Here is a 20,414-nt window from a genome sequence, read left to right as displayed (position 1 = left end):
CACGTTATTTGTATTATTATCACTTACTGAGATACACAACACGTAATGCGTACGTAAAAAGTTGGCTCACTTTAACTTTTGTCATGTCGGCTGGCACACGCTGCTCTCCAAATTTGGCAGTGTGTCCTCATCAAGCTGGCTGCTTAATTGGCTGCTGTTCATTGTCGTACTATCCATGAGAAAATCATCCGGAATATCCATATTGGGACCAACACACACTTCTCGCCTTTCTATCTTTTCCTCTGCAGACAGTTTTTTCCCCTCTGCGGACAGTTCTTGGGCTGCGCACTATGATGTCATTTGTTTACGCACAGCGGGCGGGTATAGCCAGGTAACATCGATGTAAATGTACGATACCGGCCTAGCAATGCCTCGGTAAAATGATAATAATGCTGCATAACATGTCTCCTGCTTTGTTTGCATCACTAAACATTGCTAGTATTAGCATATCATTAATTTGACTTCATTAGCACCACCAATTTGTGCAATAAAGCAGTAACTGCATCAGAAATTTATCATTTTTTCAAATGACCAGCCTGGGATGAGGGATAGAGAATTGCACTCTGTCCAAAAGTGCATGTCCATATGCACGTGTGCATCCATCACGTTTATTTCAACACTATATGCCCAAATAGTTAGAAAGTTTTGAAATTTGGTAGAAATACTGGGGATAGTCCTGTAATTCTTTTCACCAAGCTTCATGTCTGTAGCTTCAGCACTCTACTGCCACCAAAAGATCAAATTTGGAGGTTATGTTTACCCATACAACTTTTGAACCATATATAGAACATGCAGGTTCTGTTGGATTCCATGGATCAAACCAAGGCTGATGCACCTTATGGTTCATTTCTGCCATACCAGATTGTGTGTCATTTAACTTTTTTATGTTGCTGTTTCTGGTGAGGGCTTTTTCGCCACACCTTGCCTTGTTTTTAAACTTTGGCCTCAATTGGAAACTAATTTGGTGTTACATATTTCTGGAAGCTTAAACACATTTCTTATGATGATTGTGGGCACAGTCATCGCCCTACTCTAAATTTGCTGGGAGTGCATGCAAAGGTAAGTATAGCACTTTTAAGGATCAACAAATTTAAATTTTCGATGCAGTGTACATCCATGGTGCATGTTGCATTTCTCCATTTTAAGGATCAACAAATTTAAACTTTCGATGCAGTGTACGTCCATGGTGCATGTTGCATTTCTCCATGCAAGACTGTTGCAATGCACCACAAACACAATAATGGCAAAGATGCCCACAAAATATATTTGTATAGTATATACAGACACAAATATATTTTGTTCAAATCATATTATAGCCTCATATTGTTTATCACACAATAAAGCAGGAGACAAAAATATTTTGCAATGATAATGTGAACACAACATCTCCCTTGAGTTTATGAAATGGCTCTATGACACGCTGTGGAAATATTTGATAGAAAATGGAATATGCCAATAAATTATGATCACTCTTATCCAGATGCAGGTTTAGAAGTTAATTGTCAGTTTAATTGCTATTGTTTTTGTTAATTAGTGTCAGTATTCTGTTGGCCTGTGGTAGAGATATTTGCTCCAGATGTAATTAAACTCAAAGCATCATACAGAATAATGCAATAATGCACATGCTGCTTTGATAATACTAATCAAACCAGGTGCTAAAAGCAATGTAATTGGTGAAAATATGCAAATAAACCTTGCTATAATAATAGTACAAAATTAGATAAATGAATCATTCAAATTGCTCATTGGATTCCATCTGTTTCCAGTCTTGCACACATATGGGTTGTTTAAGGGCTCATAAAATATAGGTAAACAACAACAACTCCAACATCTTAGACAAAAATCAAATAAAAGCAGCGTTAAGGATGTTGTCAGGAAACTTTCTCACTGCAAGCATGTTAATTACACACATTAGCACATGTGTCATACGCATGACTCCAGATGTGTGATTTTTCAAAAAGCACATTAAACTTTTTCATTTTGTATTAAGTGGGATCCAAAGTTCATTATCAAGGATGAAAAACTCAAACAATATGAGATAATATTAGTCAGATGTATAGACAGGAGGAACGTTGAATTTGTGGCCCATAATGTTAATCACACCAGTGCTATGATGCTAACAGTGTCTGAACACAGATGATGAGTCAAAATAATGAGCTGGACCTCTCCAGGAACCATCACCTTATCTTGGTGGAGAGGTTTGTATGCCCATAGAGCTGTGTTGTCTGGTGTGCTACTGGTAGGGTCTTGCATAGAAAATTGGACTCAGGCAAGGGGCTAGATTAAGAATGGTTCACAGTGACTCCATGGAAAAATGAGGAAGAGGACATGTGACCTGGCCCATAGGAAGCCCGGGACCTACATTCTGGAGCCAGACCTGGGCAGAGGTCCCGTAAGCGAGCATCTGGTGGCCGGACTTGCAACAGAGCCCGGCCGAGCACAACCCAAAAAGGCAACATGGACTTTCAATGTCCACCCTGTGGGCTCACTATCAGCAGGGGGAACCACTGGGGTCGGGTGCACTGTCCCATGGATGGTAGTGAGAGTCGAGGGCCTCGACAGTCCAAATCCGGATGGCAGAGGCTAGCTCTGGGGGAGTGAAATGTCACCCTGCTATGGGGAAGAAGTCAGAGTTTGTGTGGGAGGTGGAATGCTACCAGTTAGATCTTGTGAGCCCCACCTTCAGAACCACTCTCCTTCATAGGAGTTTGGAGTAACCATAGAGAAGGACTTTTGGTCAGCACCAAGGTGCTTCTGGTGGACCGTGAGGCACCTCAGGAGAGCAAAACGAGGAAATATCCAAGCTGTCTACAATAAGAATGGGACTCTGTTGACCTCAAAGGAGGAGGTAATCGGGCACTGGAAGAAACACTTTGAGGAACTCCTGCATCAGACTGGGGCACCCTCTATAGTAGAGGCAGAGCTGGAAGCTGATGGTGGGATCATCAATTTCACTGGTGGAAGTATCTCAGTCTTAAAGGCTCAGGACCCATATAGTGTATTCATTGTTGTTTGTTTTTTCTTTTGACAATTTCTTGTTTCTTTGTATGTAGCATAATGACTTCTGACCATTGGCTTGTGGCTTCCTTGGAGAGTCAGAAGTCTCACTGATTGCTGTATGCTCAGTGTCCAACATTAAATCTGGCCAAACTTCAAGATCTGACTGCTTCGCAAGAGTTTGTGAACAATCTGTCTAAAGGACTTGCAGACATGCCACAAATGATGATCAAAATTCAATGTCAAAATCTTCCGCAACCAAACCCTGTATGTTGCTGAATGTCTTTTCCTCAGCTGTGTCTCATTCCTCTAATTGTCCCCACCTGCCTCCTGTTTGCATTCAACTCCCAGTGTATTTAAGCCCTTTTTTGTCTCTCAGTCCCTTACTTGGATGTTTGTGTTTGTCACTTCATTCTCGCTGTTGATTCCAGTGTTTCCTCCTGTTTGATTTATCATTGTCATACTTTTATTTCCCTGTGAAAGTTTAGAGTTTGCTTGCCATCTATGCAGGCTTTTCCTGTTGACTGTTGGACCTTGTCTGCCCTTCTGACTATTCTGCCAAAACCTTCACGGACACCTTGTAGTCGATTGATCTGATATCCTGTGTGTCTTTGACTTTTTTCCATGTGAGTCAATAAAGACTGTATTTTGCACCTTTCAGTGAGATCACTGGGTTGGGGTCTAAGTCATCCTCCAGCCGTAACACCTGTGCACCTGATTTCATTTTGAAACCGCTCATGTCTACATTTATTTGAATTTAAATAAAAACAATGTCACAGGGCTGACAACTAAGATTTTGTTTGTGTGTCCCTTTAAGTCACAGTCCACTGGTTCTGAGCATTTTAAATTATTTTTAAAAATCATAAAAACCTGGGTGGATATATACACTGAATTTCACTGTAGCTTTGGCTTCTGCTTACAGAAAATAACTGCCGTTATGTATCTCATACGTGGTTTCTCTGTTGATTTAGTAATTATTTTGCTTATCCTAATAACTGTTCCCACTGCCTTTCTTCAATAACATTATGAGAATGGTTAATGCTGCAGTCATTAATACAAGCATGCCATGACAAGAGGGTCTTTAGCTGTGTTTCTCTTTGGCTCCATTCTGATTGGGGTTGGCAATTCAGCTGGAGCAGGATTCAAAGCGAATCTGGCTGGAGCTGGGTAGGTTTCTTTTGAATCTGAATGGCAGAAATTGCATTTAAGATGGATTGTTTTCTATCTGGCTCAACCCACTTCCGAGACACAGATTTCTGATGGCAAGTTTACTTGCAGTGCATGACTGCGGCAGTCACAGCCAGAAGTGGTGGGAATTTTCTGTGAACTTTTCATTGAAAACAATAGAACATTTGGTTTTCATCTGCCACTTTTCTATCTAGCTGCCACTTTTCCATCAAGCTTTTCTCTGCGGTGCCTTCTAGCCAAGAAAGTCCACCAGATGTGCTCCGATGAGCAGATCCGCACACAAATGACTTGAATCCGGCCTGAGCCAGAGTGGGTTTGGATGTGTATATGTAGGATGAGATGGATTTGAAAAACAGGTGTCAGTGCAATCCAGCTAGAAAGCAATCCAGATTTAATCCAGTTTAAAATGTCTCAGGATGTGGTAGAAGGAATATGATCCCTCTACCACATCTTGGGTATTTTCTGGGCCTCCTCACAGTTGGACGTGCCTGGAAGACCTCCCTAGGGAGATGATCAAGGGGCATCCTCACGGGACCCCTGAATCACCTCAGCTGGCTTCTTTCGATGTGAATATTTGAACTCCTCACCCTATTCCAGAGTATAATCCCAGATATCTTGTGGAGGAACCTCATTTCTGCCACTTATATCTGCAATCTTGTATTTTCAGTCATTACCCAAAGCTTACAACCATAGTCGAGGGTAGTCGCATAAATTGTCTCAGCTGCTTCGATAGTCCAGTACAAATTTCTGTCTTCAACATAAGCCCAAAATGGATTAAAATTCACAGGGTGTTGCATTTCAACAATGGAAAATTTGACAATCAAGTGACATAAACTATACTCGTGAAACCCAAAGGAGCTCGTGCAGCACTGTGTGGATTCACCTCCCCTCCCACCCGCCCTGGTTGGCTGACCTCTTCCTCTGGTTGCTGGGCCTGCAGAGTGTCACTGGAGGGTGTGTCACACTCTGGACTGTAATGTTCACAGTAGTCAAACGCTGCTTTGGGATCAGCCACAATCAGAAGTTGCTGGATGTCACCCTGCAGAAGACAAAAAAACAGCATTAATTTACTGGGGCAGAGTTGGTTTAAATGCTAGTGTCAAGTATTTAACAAGAAGAAATATTTAAACAGATTTCACATATTACTACTGAGCACTCCCTCAGTTCATGAATGCTGATAAAACCAGATTACAAAAGCCAAAACATGGCCTCGAAGACAAGTCCCATCTTGCTCTCCCACTCGCACCTACTGGGTAAACTGGCATAAATTATAGATGAGATCGCTCTTTGCCCATACACTTATGGAGTCTGACAGAGTAAATTCCCCCTTGTGTGATTAAACAGCTTGACACACACCCCACAGAGTCCACAGTCACATGGTGCAGGGAGGAAATGGACTTCAGACACTGGGGAAATTATAATGATCAGAGCTGGGCTTTAGTTCAGGAAATCAAACATGTATTGTCAAGCAACACCTGGCATCCATGTGTGCCGCCGCCGTAAAAAATAACTGTCTTAACAATCCTAATAGTAAGAACAACTACTACTGAGGATGTGATTGTTTGTCAGACACATGAGTCTGACATGCCTTCTTAAGACTTCAGAAATAAAGTTTAGTGGCAAAACCACCAATATTTTGCTGTTATTTTATGGTTGTATGATTTTTCTAGCTTGCATCCATGGCTAAACATTGCTAGCATTAGCTATGTCATTAGTGTGCTACATTAGATGCATTACTACAGAATTCCAACTATTTTTGTCATAAATTAGGCAGCCACATCTAAACCTGACCTTTTTTGGTTAATCTTGATAGGAAACTAAAACTCACTCACTCATCTTCAACTGCTTATCTGGGATCAGGTCACGGGGACAACAGCTCCAGCAGGGGACCCCAAACTTCCCTATCTAACTAATACTAATACTATAAATTTTAAAACCTGTGTTATTAGCAGGGGCAGCACGGTGTTTAGTAATGTTGCTTCACAGAGAGAAGCTCCTAGGTTTGCTTCTGACCTGGTCCTTTCTGGGTGGAGTTTGCATGTTCTCCCCGTGTTTGTGTGGGTTCCCTCTTTGTGGTCCACCTTCCTCTCACTTCTAAAAGCATGCAGGTTCGGTGAACTGGTGACTCTAAACTGACCGTAGGTGTAAGTGAGTATGTGAATGTTTGTTTGTCTATATGTGTCAGCCCTGCAATAGACTGATGGCCTGTTCAGGGAGTACCCTGCCTCTCACCCACCGCCTGCTGGGATAGGCTCCAGACCCTCATGACTCTTAATTGAAATAAGAAGGTATAGAAAATGAATGAATGAATATGATCAGCATTAGGTTCTGTTTTAGTTTTATCTAGACAGAGTCACATCTTTCCTGTCCACTCTAATAGACCATTATTTTCCAGCAACAATGTTGTGAAGTCTCCCAAATGTTCCCAGAAGTTAGGAACAAATGGTAGAATTGCAGTAAAACTGAAGCAAAATGGACTGGGTCTTGTAAAAGGTAAGACATTTAAAGACCAAGATTGTAACGTATTAGCGCATGATCTGGCTGCTAAGTACTTCTTGGAGTATGAAAACTATTTTTACTACGTAGCCATCAACTATTTTGAACTTCCATTGATTAGTTCTGGCAGAGTCAACACTCAACACTCATTAGCTGCATGCACAAACATCAGTGCGTTCAATAGATTTTAACTTTGGATGCAATGTGCCTTCTGATGTGGTATACTGCCACAGTATGTGCTACTATGCCCCACATATAGCATAATGAGGGAGATGCTCACAAGATAGGTTTTACAATAATTATGCTGATGTTGTACACACAAAATGTTTTGTTCAGACCATATTATGGTGGTGGTGAATGTCTCCTTCAAGCCCAAGTCCTCTGCCAGGGAGTTTAAGAGTACTGCACAGTATTTTTGGTGTTCCTAGGACTACACTCTTGTAGACAGATACCTCAGATGCTATACTTGTAATCTACTGAAGCCATTGTCTCTGTTGAGACACCACAACCCTGAAAGATCCTATGACCATTGAGCTCACAGTGGCCCTTAACTTACACCTCTTCTGTAGTTTTTTTTTTTCCCCTTCAGCCTCTGGTACTTCTCATTGTCTTTCTTTCTGATGTTGTTATCACTTGGAATTGCCATATCCACCGCAACTGCCTTTTACTGCTAATTATCTTCATATTTAGTATAATTTTTATGTTTATTTATAGTCGTTAATGACTATTCTAAAGGACTTTTTCCTGCATTTGTTTGATGTGTCTTCTTCTTGGTTGAAATTGTTGGAAGTATGTCGTTTAAAAGAAAGAGAAACCATATAAGATGCAGAGCCAGGACTTTCCAAACATAATACAACCATATTCATAAAACCTAAATAAAATAATTAAATCTATATACATAAAGGGCTACGTCTGTCTGTCCGGGATAAACTCCCAAACTATAATATGTAGCCCTAAAAACTATATATATTCTGAATCCTCATGACATGGGGAACAAACTGGTACCATTTTTTAAAAAGTTGAACTGAAAATTACTCCCAAAATAGCTATTTATGTAAGACCATACAGTGTTGTACCATGTGCTTTTCATGCTGCCATTTCTGTCTGTCTTTCTTTCTGTCTGTCCGGGATAAACTCCCAAACTATAATATGTAGCCCTAAAAAACTATATATATATATTCTGAATCCTCATGACATGGGGAACAAACTGGTACCATTTTTTTAAAAGTTGAACTGAAAATTACCCCCAAAATAGCCAGCTGTGGGTATGACCAGGCAGATTCAAATTTCTAGCCCTATATATGTGTTGGCCATATCTGTTTCTTTAATCCCTTTCCACAGCACACTCAGCAAAACAACAACATGCTTAGGCTGAGGCTGTGGGTATGACCAGGCAGATTCAAATTTCCAGCCCTGTATATGTATTGGCCATCTCTGCTTATTTAATCCCTTCCTTCAGCTACTTTATGTTCTCAACTGTTAAGCACCTGACTGTCCTGTACAACCCAGTTTGCCTTCCTGTCTGAATACATTCATTTTATGTTTGTAAAATTGCAATGTAAAAACAGTGAAATACACCACTACCTCAATTTTGATTCATTGATATTTACATTTTACTCTTACCTACCTTATGTGTGTAATTTTGTTATAAATTTGATTGCAAAGCAAAGTCTGCATGAAGGACTTCAAATGTGTTTGTCTTAACCAAGTATTTCCACTGAGTTTGGGGAGTCCACCTCTTATAGTTCTGCTGGACAAACTTTAGCCCATTAACTATTATATTTATAAGACATCAGCATTACAAAAGCAAATGTTGGGTAATTGTTTTGATTAAACTGATTGGAATTTGGCTTATGTCTAAAACAGGTTAACCCGGGCAGCGCCGGGTACCCCAGCTAGTAAATAAATAAATAAATAAAAGACACATGTCTTGCCAAAAGGGGTGGAACAATACATTTTAAAGAATTCAACAGCATGATAGTATTAGCTATTGTATGACTTAGTTTTATATTCAAACATCAATGTCAGTATAAGTATCATGCACTCAGTTAAACATATTTTTTGGCAAGTTTCACAATTATGACAACTTAAACCACCAGATTATGCTGTTAAATATGGTGTATGGTTGAGTCTGTAGCAAAAAGAGACAATAACAAGTGTTCAAAATAAGCCATCTCTAAAAACGTCACTTGGAAAAACAGCAAGAAAATCTGTTAAACAATAAACAACAGCTTTTCTTGAAAACCACCAGAATAACGGGCAATTAGAAACACAAGAAAGAATACAACTTTAAATATATGAAACAAGGTTTGGCAAGTTCACTCAAACCATAATGACTGGATGGTTGAAGTGGAAAGCAACAATGCCTGACACATTCCAGCAATATCTCACTTTGACATCAGTCACAGTACAAGGCGCAGCAAAAGAGCGATCAAACCATTGGGATTTTTGAAAATCCTGCCTAAACACCAGTACTGAAACATGTTGAAAAGATGTGTGCAATGTTCTTGGAAAGCAGATAAAAGGCAGTGGGTTTTAGTTATAATGTTTGTTAAATAAGCCTCAAGGTAAGATCTTGGTGCATGTGTGTCAGCAGGGATACTATATGTGGAAAAGCACAACAGACAGCTGGCAGTGAAACAAGACAGAAAAGAATCAGGCTGCAACTTGTTTGCAGAGTGTGTGTGTGTGTGTGTGTGTGTGTGTGTGTGTGTGTGTGTGTGTGTGTGTGTGTGTGTGTGTGTGTGTGTGTGTGTGTGTGTGTGTGCGTGCGTGTGTGTGTACTTTCACGTGGCTCAGGGTGAATGTCCATATGTTACAGATTGTCCTATGGGGGGGAAAAAACAAAACAGCGCACATAAAAAAAACCCTTCTGTTAGCCATCATTTCATAGAATAGCTTCAGTTTGGCAGTTGTATTTTACAAATTGTAGATTCAATATGCATCTATACATGAGTGGTATATTGCTTTTCAAGGCCTTTATTTGTGATTGCGAACTTGTTTTCCGCCGGAGAAACATCTGTAAATGAGAGCAATCAGAGATTTCTGATGTTGATGAGGGCTCATAATAAAGGTTATGTGACCCGGACTTTACCTGGATCTGAATTTCACAACACAATGCAATAATTGCATGCGTCAACAAACGCAAGGTCCATCAAGCAGAGTTGAGATGATCCTTGAAATGGTGAAAATTTAATAAATGATCCAGAATTGGGATCTTGGTCACGATCCACTTCAAAACTGAATGGAGTCTTTTACTCTTTTTTTTTTTATGCCAGCAACAGATGCCTTGGTGGCCACCAGACATAGGACTTGTTAATATTAGAAACTGAAAAGCAAATTTTAAACAACATGCAACTTCAAAATGCACAGAAAGAGACAGCAAAAAGAAAAAAGTGTTTCTTTTGACTGCATATGTACAAAATCCTTTGGACAGGGTTGTAGGGGCTTATGTCCATGTTATTTGATTTTTAGAACATAACTGCTGTTAAAACAATCGTATTTGTCAATTTAGCAAACGTCTGTGCAGAAATGAACTCTCTCACAAGGACCTCAATATCTCACTCAACTATCTCTCTCACACTCCTTTTCTTTTGTTGTCTACATTCATATAAAATCCTTTCAACAGGGATGAGCAGAGGTGTGACTGTTATTTTGAGTTTTAGAATGTTACTACTGAAATAATCAGAAAATAATGCCATATTTAGTAGATTTCTATGTGGAGACTCTCTCTCTCTCTCCCCAACAGCATATCTACCTCAACAATCTCCCTCTCATCTCTCTCTGATTTGGTACATACCAACGACACTTGCTTCTGATCCATCATTAATCCAGCATTCACTAAGCATCCTGAAGGTGACAGGCACAGCTATGAAGCATTATATAGCTAAAACAAAGTTGTTGATTTTTTTAATTGATCTGAAGCATCAAAGGTCAACAGATGTGAAATGGTCTGACCTCATTATGCTGTTCAAATTTGATGAGTTTCAAGTTAATAGCATTTATTGTTTTTGAGCCATTAAATGTTTCATCTGGATCTGGTGTGCCAACATATGTGTGTCCATGGAGGACATGCTAATAAATGTTATGACTTATTCAGAATTGGGATCAATGGGATGTGACCTCTAGTTTTGTTTTCTGTTTTTCACTAGCTTGTGCTCAACAAACAAACAATTCAATTCACCATCACTCCATAATTTTCAGAGTGAAAGATCATAAGTGATATTGTACTTGCGTATTCATATAAATGAAGTCTTCATTACCAAAAAATCTTGATTAAAGAAAACAGACAGTCTCACTGTTGCAACAAAACCCAAACAACAATTCACTCAAAGAAAATATGAGCAGACACTTGAGTGTTTTAACTTCAGGACTTGTAGTTAAAAGTGGGAATTATGTATGCTGCCCACACAGACTGGGCATCAGACACTGAACCACAGCAGCAATTCCAGGAAGGCATCAATTTGTGTGTCTGTGTGTGTACTTGTTTTGCCTGGACAGAGAAACAGAGATCAAGCCATACCCTGAGTTAAGTTGACATGTATTATCTCATGTGTCAGCCTAAGACCAACACTGAGTCCTTGAACTCAGCTCTAATTAGTCCACGTCTCACAGCCACCTGTCTGTACACCAGGCTGTGGAGATGCACTACTAACTTATTCATGATGGGGCATGCGAAACATCCATGACAGAAAGCATTCATCACTGAAAGATCATGGAAAATGAAAAGACTTGATGTCAATATTTGTGTTCCTGAGGCATAAAATGTTCTTGTTCAGACATGTGAATGAAAATAAATGCTTGAAAAAGAGTGAGACATTAAAGAAGGCTTCATGAGAAGGAAAATAGACTGGTAGTTAGAGATGTTTGTTTAAGTGAGCTTAAATAAGGCAGTAATAACAACTGACACAATGTCAGATGAGTCTCCAGATTTAAATCTTGTGCTCTTTGGTCTGACCTTGCTTGCAAATTTTGTTTACAACTGTTCATGGTTGGAGTCTTCAGTGTTGGAAAAGATTTGTTGTATTTCTCTTTATCACTTAACATATTTTGCAGAATACCTGATTCTGTAGCTGGTCATCAAATTTAAAGACAAAGTAGTGACACCCAGTCAACTTGTGTAGGGACTGAATTCTACACAGTTTCCTCCACAAGTAAAACATTAATGGATTATTGAATAATGAGCCTATTGATTGGCTTGGAAGTGCAGGTAGAGTTTGGGTGTGTCCAGTCCTTTTCACTATCTAGAGGGCATATAAACTGAGGGCAAAGTTGAGCGTTGGGGTTCGATTTACCCTCTTCATTAGTCATGGTGATGATGACCAGATTCCTCTACTGGGATCTCTTGGCCTCTAGCACCAGGCTGCACAGAGCCCCTGATTGCCACTTCCAAGACCAACTCCAGAGCACCTTCTTGCAGTGCTCCATCGACCCCAGCTCGTGGGAGACTCGAGTGGAGGACTGCCCCCAGTGTCAACATGTCATCATCGAAGGAACCACTGTCATGGAGGAAAACCAACACAATGAGACTTCCCACCCACCTCCAGCCTTCCCATCCAATGGCTGCCCCCAGCTCTTCCACACCACTGGGTCTCAAGAGGCACATCCAGCATTGCTTTGGATAGTCTACTCAGACACGAGTGAATGCTGCCAACACTGATGAGAGTTTGGGTTTTTGAATATTGTTATTGTGGTTCATGTTAGTTTAACAGTGTTGTTACTGTTATTGATTCATTGTGTTTTTGTAGTTCAACTGGTTTAGTCAGTTTAGTTAAGTGTAATGTTGCCATTACCAAAATTGGAGCAAACGTTAAGGCCCCGTCACAACATACTACAAATGTTGTTTGAATCACACAACTTGGACAAACAAACAGAATTTGAGCTGCATTTGTACGGGACAGACATTTAGCCAGCTGTGTACAAACACCCAGAATGTGATGCGGAGCCAGCACAAATAGTAAGTAAGTCCCTTCGGCTGCTCCCTTGTTTGCACTCGGGGTCGCCACAGCAAATCCAAGGCAGATCCAAGGATCTGCATGTTGAATTGGCACAGGTTTTACGTCGGATGCCCTTCCTGACGCAACTTCACATTACATGGAGAAATGTGGCAGGGGTGGGATTTGAACCCGGAACCTTCTGCACTGAAACCAAGCACACTAACCACTTGGCCACCACCCCTGCACTGGAGCCAGCACAAATGATTTGCGCAATTAAGAGTGCAGCAGCACCTGAATTCAGGTGGACTACCCAGAGTGCAAGCCAAATGTGGACACAACCGTCCCCCATGAAAAATCAAAACAGAATAAAATAATAAAAGAAAAGAAAGAAAAAGAATAAAAACAACACAGCCTGAAACTCCACAAAGCTGCACCCGAGGTCTGGGTGGAAAGCAAGAAAGGAGAAGAGCACCGTGGCAGGCTGAGCATTGAGTATTGAGCATACTGAGTATTGTATTGTCAAACGAGGGTAGGGGTGGTGGCCAAGTGGTTAATGCGCTTGGTTTCAGTTCAGAAGGCTCTGGGTTCAAATCCCACTCCTGCCACATTTCTCCATGTAATGTGGAGTTACATCAGGAAGGGCATCCGGCATAAAACCTGTGCCAATTCAACATGCAGATCCACCTTGGATTTGCTTGTGGCGACCCCGAGTGCAAACAAGGGAGCAACCAAAGGGACTTTACTATTGTCAAAATAATAAGCCTCAAAAGAGGCAGGCTCTTTTGACCTCTTTTGCCCCCTCTCTCACTCCCCTCCTCTGGAAATCGGGGGGGGGGGGGGGTAGCATGGTAAACTGAGCGTTGCAGCACCAGAGCCCTGCAGTTGCTCCCGCGGATCATTACCACCCGCACCCGTAACATGTGTGTCAGTAACGTGTAAGGAGTATTTGTGTAGAATTTGGTGCTGCTTGCATCACCATTTGAAGGATTGGTTCAGTTTTCTGGTGCACTAGATTACTTGGTACAATTCAGGTCATTGTTGTCGGGTTGTGTAATTCGTGTTTGCAATGTGGTTTGTTTTTTTTGTTTGTTTGTTTTCAAAAATGTTCACATAATATTGAAACAGCATTTATTCTGCTTTCACAGAGTGCTTTACACAAAGAGAGTCAGATCAGGAGTAATCACACACCACACACATGTCAGAATCTGGCAGGAATGTGTGAGCGTGTCCTGCGAATGAAGTGTGCTATGTGGTACATAAAACGTGCTGCATAGCGGGTTGGTTTACTCTGATCCTGTTACGGATCAAATCAAAATATTACGCATGAAGAGCTCTGCAGTTATCACTTATCTTCCAGAAACACCTTTTTACTCTGTACTTTGTGTGCACGTGTTAGATCTTTATGATGACAATGATGTTTGATGTTTAATAAGGGATTAAACAAGTGGCTGTGCCCATAACAAACTTACAGCATTCTGTAATATCTTATATGGTTTGACATCAAACACTTACCTCTGTATTTGCATAAAAATACTTTTATACTGTGTACAGTCAGAAAAAAGAGTAACCAGCAGCAGCTGTGCACAGACAGCAAAGTGCAAAGCTGCCGTGCTTCAAAAATGCTGCTTTGATTTTTTTTTTTTTTTTTTTTTTGCAAAGTCTCTTGAACATGCAGTAAAAGGTTATTCCATCTGCAAGGAACATGCATTTTTGTGCTCCACTTTGTTCTCAGCCGTGTGTTAACTTAAATTTATTTAATAGCTTTATTGGCATTCATTACAACAACTGAATATAGTTATTGTGTTAATGGATTGTGACAGTAATGTTAAAATCTGATAAACTGCTCACCCGATGGCCGGTTATTCTCAATAAAATTCTGTAGTCTTTCCTTAAGTGAGGACAGCCAAAGATTCTTGTGTTAACATTCTTTGTTATTCTTTCATGCAGAAAATTAGAATGCAGTCGAAGTCAGGGAGAAACTGAGGTCAGCTCAGGAAGGAAACACCAAGTGTGATGCAGACAGGGATTTAGAGAGAGCAGCTGGGATGGTAAAGATGTTTGTGCTTGGGGAACACCTGGGGCGACTTATACTGTGGCTTTGGGCCTGTCTTCTATTGTGGACTGCTGAGATAAAAGCCTCTGGCAACTTGGAGTAAGGCCAGAGCTCCAAAGCCAGTTCCTCTTGGCTATAGAATAGCTCAGAGAAAGATCTATTAGGCTGTTTGTCTTCATGGCTTCAGAGTCAGAGGTCAACAGTGGAAAGAAAGAAATACATTCAATCTATAGGGCCCAAGCTTGATAAGCTATACCGTGTGCTCTGAAGGGGATACTGTAAGTGCATTTGGGGGTTGTTCAACTTCATTTGTAAGCTGTGAAAAGTAAGGCACAGGGAACAAAGGGCCCTGTTCATTACTCATGGGTGTGTTTTTATCTTAACATGGATTAAACTGGTCATATTGTCATCTATCATTCCCTTTGAGAAGATGGTCCACCCGATACCTGGAGAATTACTGTTTAGGTAGAGAACTCAACTGAGATATCAAGTGTATGTCAAAGTGTGCAAACTGATCATTTACGGAAGAAGCCACCAAAGCTACCTGAGGTGAAGCGCAAAAGCCCCCTTTCACACCGTGCCTGCATACAGATGCATAGCTGTATATCTAATATATGTAGGAATGTCTGCATCAGTTGGGTGCAGCAGGGGGGAAGCTTGGCTCCACAGGAGTGCCTGGACACACAGATGAGTTGATACTTGGAAAAAGTCAGAATACATTATTTCCAGGAGTTAATGGACTTTATTACTGATTTCTCTTCTGGTTTATTGTTTTTCCTGTGCAGGTGTGCACTCTGATGTGTGTTCTAGTTATCTTCTTCTTGGCAGCACTGCAGGTGTGCACTCTGATTTCTCTTCCAGTTTATCATTGTTCCTGTGACCACGGAGCTGCAGCCGGAGATCACTTGCACGTGTGTGATCCATCAGTGAGTGGATGTGGAGATGTCCTCCGTGAGGTGTTATACTGCATGTGGACATGTCCTCTCGCTGGCGAGCAGGAGTTAATGGACTTTATTTAACACAATTGTGAGAGAACTTGAGGAGATGAAAGCACCAAGGAGCTGCAGCCAGGCTGTAATGAGCATTTTTTTTTCTTTTAATTGTTCACATGTGCTCTTTGAGGGGTATAGTTTTTTACTGCATTGTATTACGGTATAAAAAGTTTGACAGCAATCCTGCGTGATTTATAGCTCGGCAACAATGGTGCACAGCAGGAATCATAAAATGGCATTGAGTAATGTGGTATTGTGTGGGTGTGGCATCCAGTCACCGCCGTCGTAATACAAGTTTTATTTAATGATACACAACTTTTTAATGATATTAGATAGAAACTTTTTTTGCAGAAAACTACACTCCACAGACTTTCAAAGCAGCCCTCCACCATGCTTGTAGTCCTCATAGTTGCTGTGTGATGGCGTGGCGCAGTGATTGTCCAGTCAGGAATTGGTTTCACCGTCACATGGTTTTCCAATATCCACTAGTAGGGCAGAGCAATCTCACGTGGTGCACCAAAGAGTGTAGTAAAAGAGATGGGTTACAACTTGGCCCGTGAATGTTGTTGAAATAAGCCTCTCACTTCAACACGTAAGCACCATTATGCATATGAATGGAAGTGATCAGAGTAAGAGGGCCTCATGCATCTCACATGGTGCACCAAAAGTGTGAGTAGAAGAGATGATTCACTACTTGGCCCATTGATATTGTTGAATAAGCCTATGGCAAGTTCTCTCGCTGTAGCAATTGACACGTATATTGCCGTTTCTGCATATGAATGGAAGGAGGGGGAGGGGTGTGAGGAGAGGTTGTTTACAGTGCAAGAACACATTCCAACAAGAACAGTCAACTCCATGGAACTGCAAAGTTTGTGATGTGGCCCTTTGTGTAATAGCAGACAGAAATTGCTTTGAGATGTGGCATGAAGCCCAACAAAATCCATTTTGTATATATTGTTCAAAATGTGCATTTGTGTTTATTGTTAGAACATTTATTTTGTACATTCTTTTGTGCAAGAACCCAAACTACCTTTATAAAGTTTCAAAATAGTTGTTTATTATAGTTTGCTGTGTGTTTTTAATAAATATGTGAAAATTATTTCCGCTTTATTTTTTCCTTTCTTATTTCTGATTGTAAACCATTATTACACTTAAAACACCACTATAGCATATATATTCTGAAAGTACAGGTTCTCCTGAAAAAAGAGACATACTACTTGATTGTGGGATGCAGGGTGAGCTTTTAACAGCAATAATAAAACATTTATGCTAGACGAGTGAACTGTTCAAAAAATGCCCTTGGACCCCAGAGGGGACCATAACATTGCCTCAAGTCCGCGTTAACTAAACATGTTTAATTTTTAATTTTTTGCATCCGTTTTGCATCACTGTTTGCGTCCTTCAGTGTACTGTGGTGTTAGGCTGCATAAATTTGGCGTTGCCATGACGCCACATGACGCAACTCTATGTTGGCCCGGGGTGAAAGGGGCTTAAGGTTAGAATTTGAAGTTGCATATATTTCGATTAGATTTTACTTTATTTGATTTTAGTTTCTGCTTTCAATGCAGTTTTATTATTGTTTGATGCACAAAGGCACAAGAGAAGTTGCAACACAATAAAGTACTTGGGTTGTGAACCTCACTAAACAGCAGAAAGTCTTTGCTTTCTGGTTTAATCCAGGGTTTTGGCTGCCTATGGTGCAATCCTTCCTTCTTCCTCTCAATAGCAATTGGGCAGCATAGTGACTTAGTGGTTAACACTGTTGCCTCACAGCAAGAATGTCATGGGATTCACTCCCACCTGTGGCGTTTGTGTGTGGCGTTTGCATGTTCTCCTGGTGTTTGCATGGGTTCCCTCCGGGTGCTTAGACTTCCTCCTGCATCTAAAAACATACAGGTTAGGTGAAATGAAAACCTCGGAGGACCTGGAATCACTTCCCACCTTTCTGTGTGACTTTGCATGTTCTCCCCGTATTTGAGTGGGTTCCCTCTGGATTCTCTGGCTTCCTTTTATTGCCAAAAACATGCAGGCCAGGTGATTAGGAAGCTTTAAATTAACTGTAGGTGTATGTGAATGTGTTTGTCTGCCTATATGTGCCGGCCATGCAGTAGACTGGCGACCTGTCCAGGGTGTACACCGCCTCTCACCCAATGACCACTGGGATAGGCTCCAGCTCCCCTGTGAGCCTTAACTGGAATATGTAGAAAATGAATGAATGATAAGCACAGGGACATCAAAAGGTCCAGAAGAACAAAGATAAGTGTGGCAGATGAAAGAATTATTTTCCTTCGCAACAGTTGCCAAAATCGAGAACACCATTCCAGTGGGTAGGCATATCTGTAACTTCGAATTGTCTCACATTGCCCATTTTTTTACACTGAATTGTGTATATTTGTTTATCACAAAAACAAAACTCAGATATGCAATCAAGGCCTAAAAATGGATATAATCTGTGGTTGAAGTAGCATCGTAGAATGTTTTAAACATGTTTAAAAATTTTGTGACATCAGGTTAAATTCCCATTCACAAAAAAAATGAATAGTCAGATTTAGCTGGTGAAGACCGGGGGTATTCTTTTGTAAAAATAGGTGAACGTGGATGAGTGGTACTATATGCAATAATTGGGACCTGATTCTTCTCTGAGCAGGAGCCTCCTTCTGATCCCCCTCTGCAATATGAAACCCATGAAAAGCATTTTGCACTTCTCATGGGTATCATGTTTTGAAATGTTAACAGAAACATTTTAGCTTTTTGGAAAAGTGTGGGGGAAACACAGAAGTTGCATTTTTTTTTTTTTAGAAACTTAGGTGTATTCAGCAACATTTGGTTACCCTTGTATGTAAGGGTATATAAAATATATAAAATAGGTAATGTGAATTTTGCCAACTATTTCTGTTGAATCAGCTCCAATTTCCTCAATTTTGAAATCAGGACAGTAATTGGGGCCACAAGTAAGCAAGTGGTGAACACAACAATCAAATTAACACAAGACTACACCAGATGAAATCAATGCATACAAAGCATTAGCTAGAATTGAAACACTTCCTCAACAGAGAAGGATCAAGAAACCATGAGAATGTTCATCACTAGACACATGACAGATGCAGCCTCTAAAACTCTACAATTAAAAAAAAATAACTGACCATAAAAATGGATTGAAATTTCAATAACAGCAGATGCCTATTCTATTCATAAGAAACCAGCTACCGAAGGAATATCAACTATGAACCAACATTCTCTTTTCAGGCAAGAGTCATGACAATAGCAGTAAGGAATGTAGCAGCAAGCTTGGGTCAATTGCCTACAGTTGTGAATGCCTACATTCTTTCTCAGTGTGTGCTGGCACAGACTCCAACCCAACAAGTTAACCAAGTATAGATGGACTGATGGTTGTCATTGTGCAGGAACCACATGATACATGGGATATATTACAAAGCTCTTACTGTAATTGTAATCACATTTCCAACAATGAGTACAGGTCTGGGGAGCACGCACTGGTGTTACATCAAAAAGGTCCAACAAACTACAGAACTGCCTTGGGTCTTTGATGGCAACCATGCAGGCACACAACAATTACATCATGTGTTGGGTTGGTAAGGTTAGACCTTACTTGTGTGAAGCACCTTGAGGCAGTTTTGTTGTGATTTGGCACTATATAAATGAAATAAATTGAATTGTACCTCCAGAAAATATATACATATCTATCCACCAGGGCTAGGTGTAAAATGTGCATACCCTTGGCCTTGTCCTGTTGCTGGGGTCCTCAACACTGAGGCATCTGCTCTCTGGGTCATGCCCAGAGATGTCATATCCTTACTACATAAGTAAAGCCACATTGACACTTGAACAAATTTGATGCCTGCACCACCGCTCAATTTGTCATGCGAATGCGTACTGTATTGCCCCGCTAGATGCCATGCTATATAAAATAAAGCCTGTAGTATAGTATTTTGTAACTGATGATGCATTTGCTCTCAAAACTGGTCCCTGGGAGTATGCCCATCCAGTCTACATGTATTTTTGTGGACTTGGAAAAGGTGTATGATCGGTTCCCTGGGAGATACTGTGGGAGGTGCTGCGAGAGTATGGAGTGAGGGGGTCCCTTCTCAGGGCCATCCAGTCTCACAAAACGAGAGCTGTGTTCGGGTGCTCGGCAGTAAGTCAGACTCATTTCTGGTGGGGGTTGGCCTCCGCCAGGGCTGTGCCTTGTCACCAATCCTGTTTGTGATATTCATGGACAGGATATTGAAGCTTAGTCAGGGGGAGGAAGGTTTCCAGTTTGGTGGCCTCAGGGTCTCATCACTGCTGATTGCAGATGATGTGGTCCTGTTGGCTTTATCGGCTGATGACCTCCAACACTCACTGGATCGGTTCGCAGCCCAGTGTGAAGCGGCTGGGATGAGGATTAGCACCTCTAAATCTGAGACCATGGTTCTTAGCAGGAAACCAATGTATTGCCTACTTCAGGTTGGGAATGCGGTCTTCCCCCAAGTGAAGGAGTTCAAGTACCTCGGGGTCTTGTTCAGAAGTGAGGGGACAATGAAGCGTGAGATTGGCCGGAGAATCTGCGCAGCAGGGGCGGTATTGCATTCGCTCTACCGTACTATTGTAATGAAAAAGGAGCTGAGCCAAAAGCTCTCGATCTACTGGTCAATCTTCATTCCTGCTCTCACCTATGGTCATGGGGGTTGGGTCATGACTGAAAGAACTAGATCACAGGTACAAGCGGCTGAAATGGGCTTCCTTAGGAGG

General features: G+C 41.0%; 1 protein-coding gene across 4 annotated transcripts in view; it reads right to left on the bottom strand.

Annotated features, from left to right (window-relative positions):
- Positions 1 to 20,414, bottom strand: part of col11a1a (collagen, type XI, alpha 1a) — a 363,765-nt gene that overhangs the window by 248,793 nt on the left and 94,558 nt on the right. For all 4 annotated transcript variants that reach the window (XM_034171602.1, XM_034171606.1, XM_034171594.1 and 1 more), the window contains exon 5: positions 5,099 to 5,224. In XM_034171602.1, coding sequence (XP_034027493.1) covers positions 5,099 to 5,224 — 126 coding nt within the window. The remainder of the gene's footprint in view (positions 1 to 5,098; positions 5,225 to 20,414) is intronic.

This window comes from Thalassophryne amazonica, chromosome 1 (assembly GCF_902500255.1).
Source record: "Thalassophryne amazonica chromosome 1, fThaAma1.1, whole genome shotgun sequence".
NCBI lineage: Eukaryota > Metazoa > Chordata > Actinopteri > Batrachoidiformes > Batrachoididae > Thalassophryne > Thalassophryne amazonica.
This window is presented reverse-complemented; position numbering and strand designations above follow the sequence as displayed.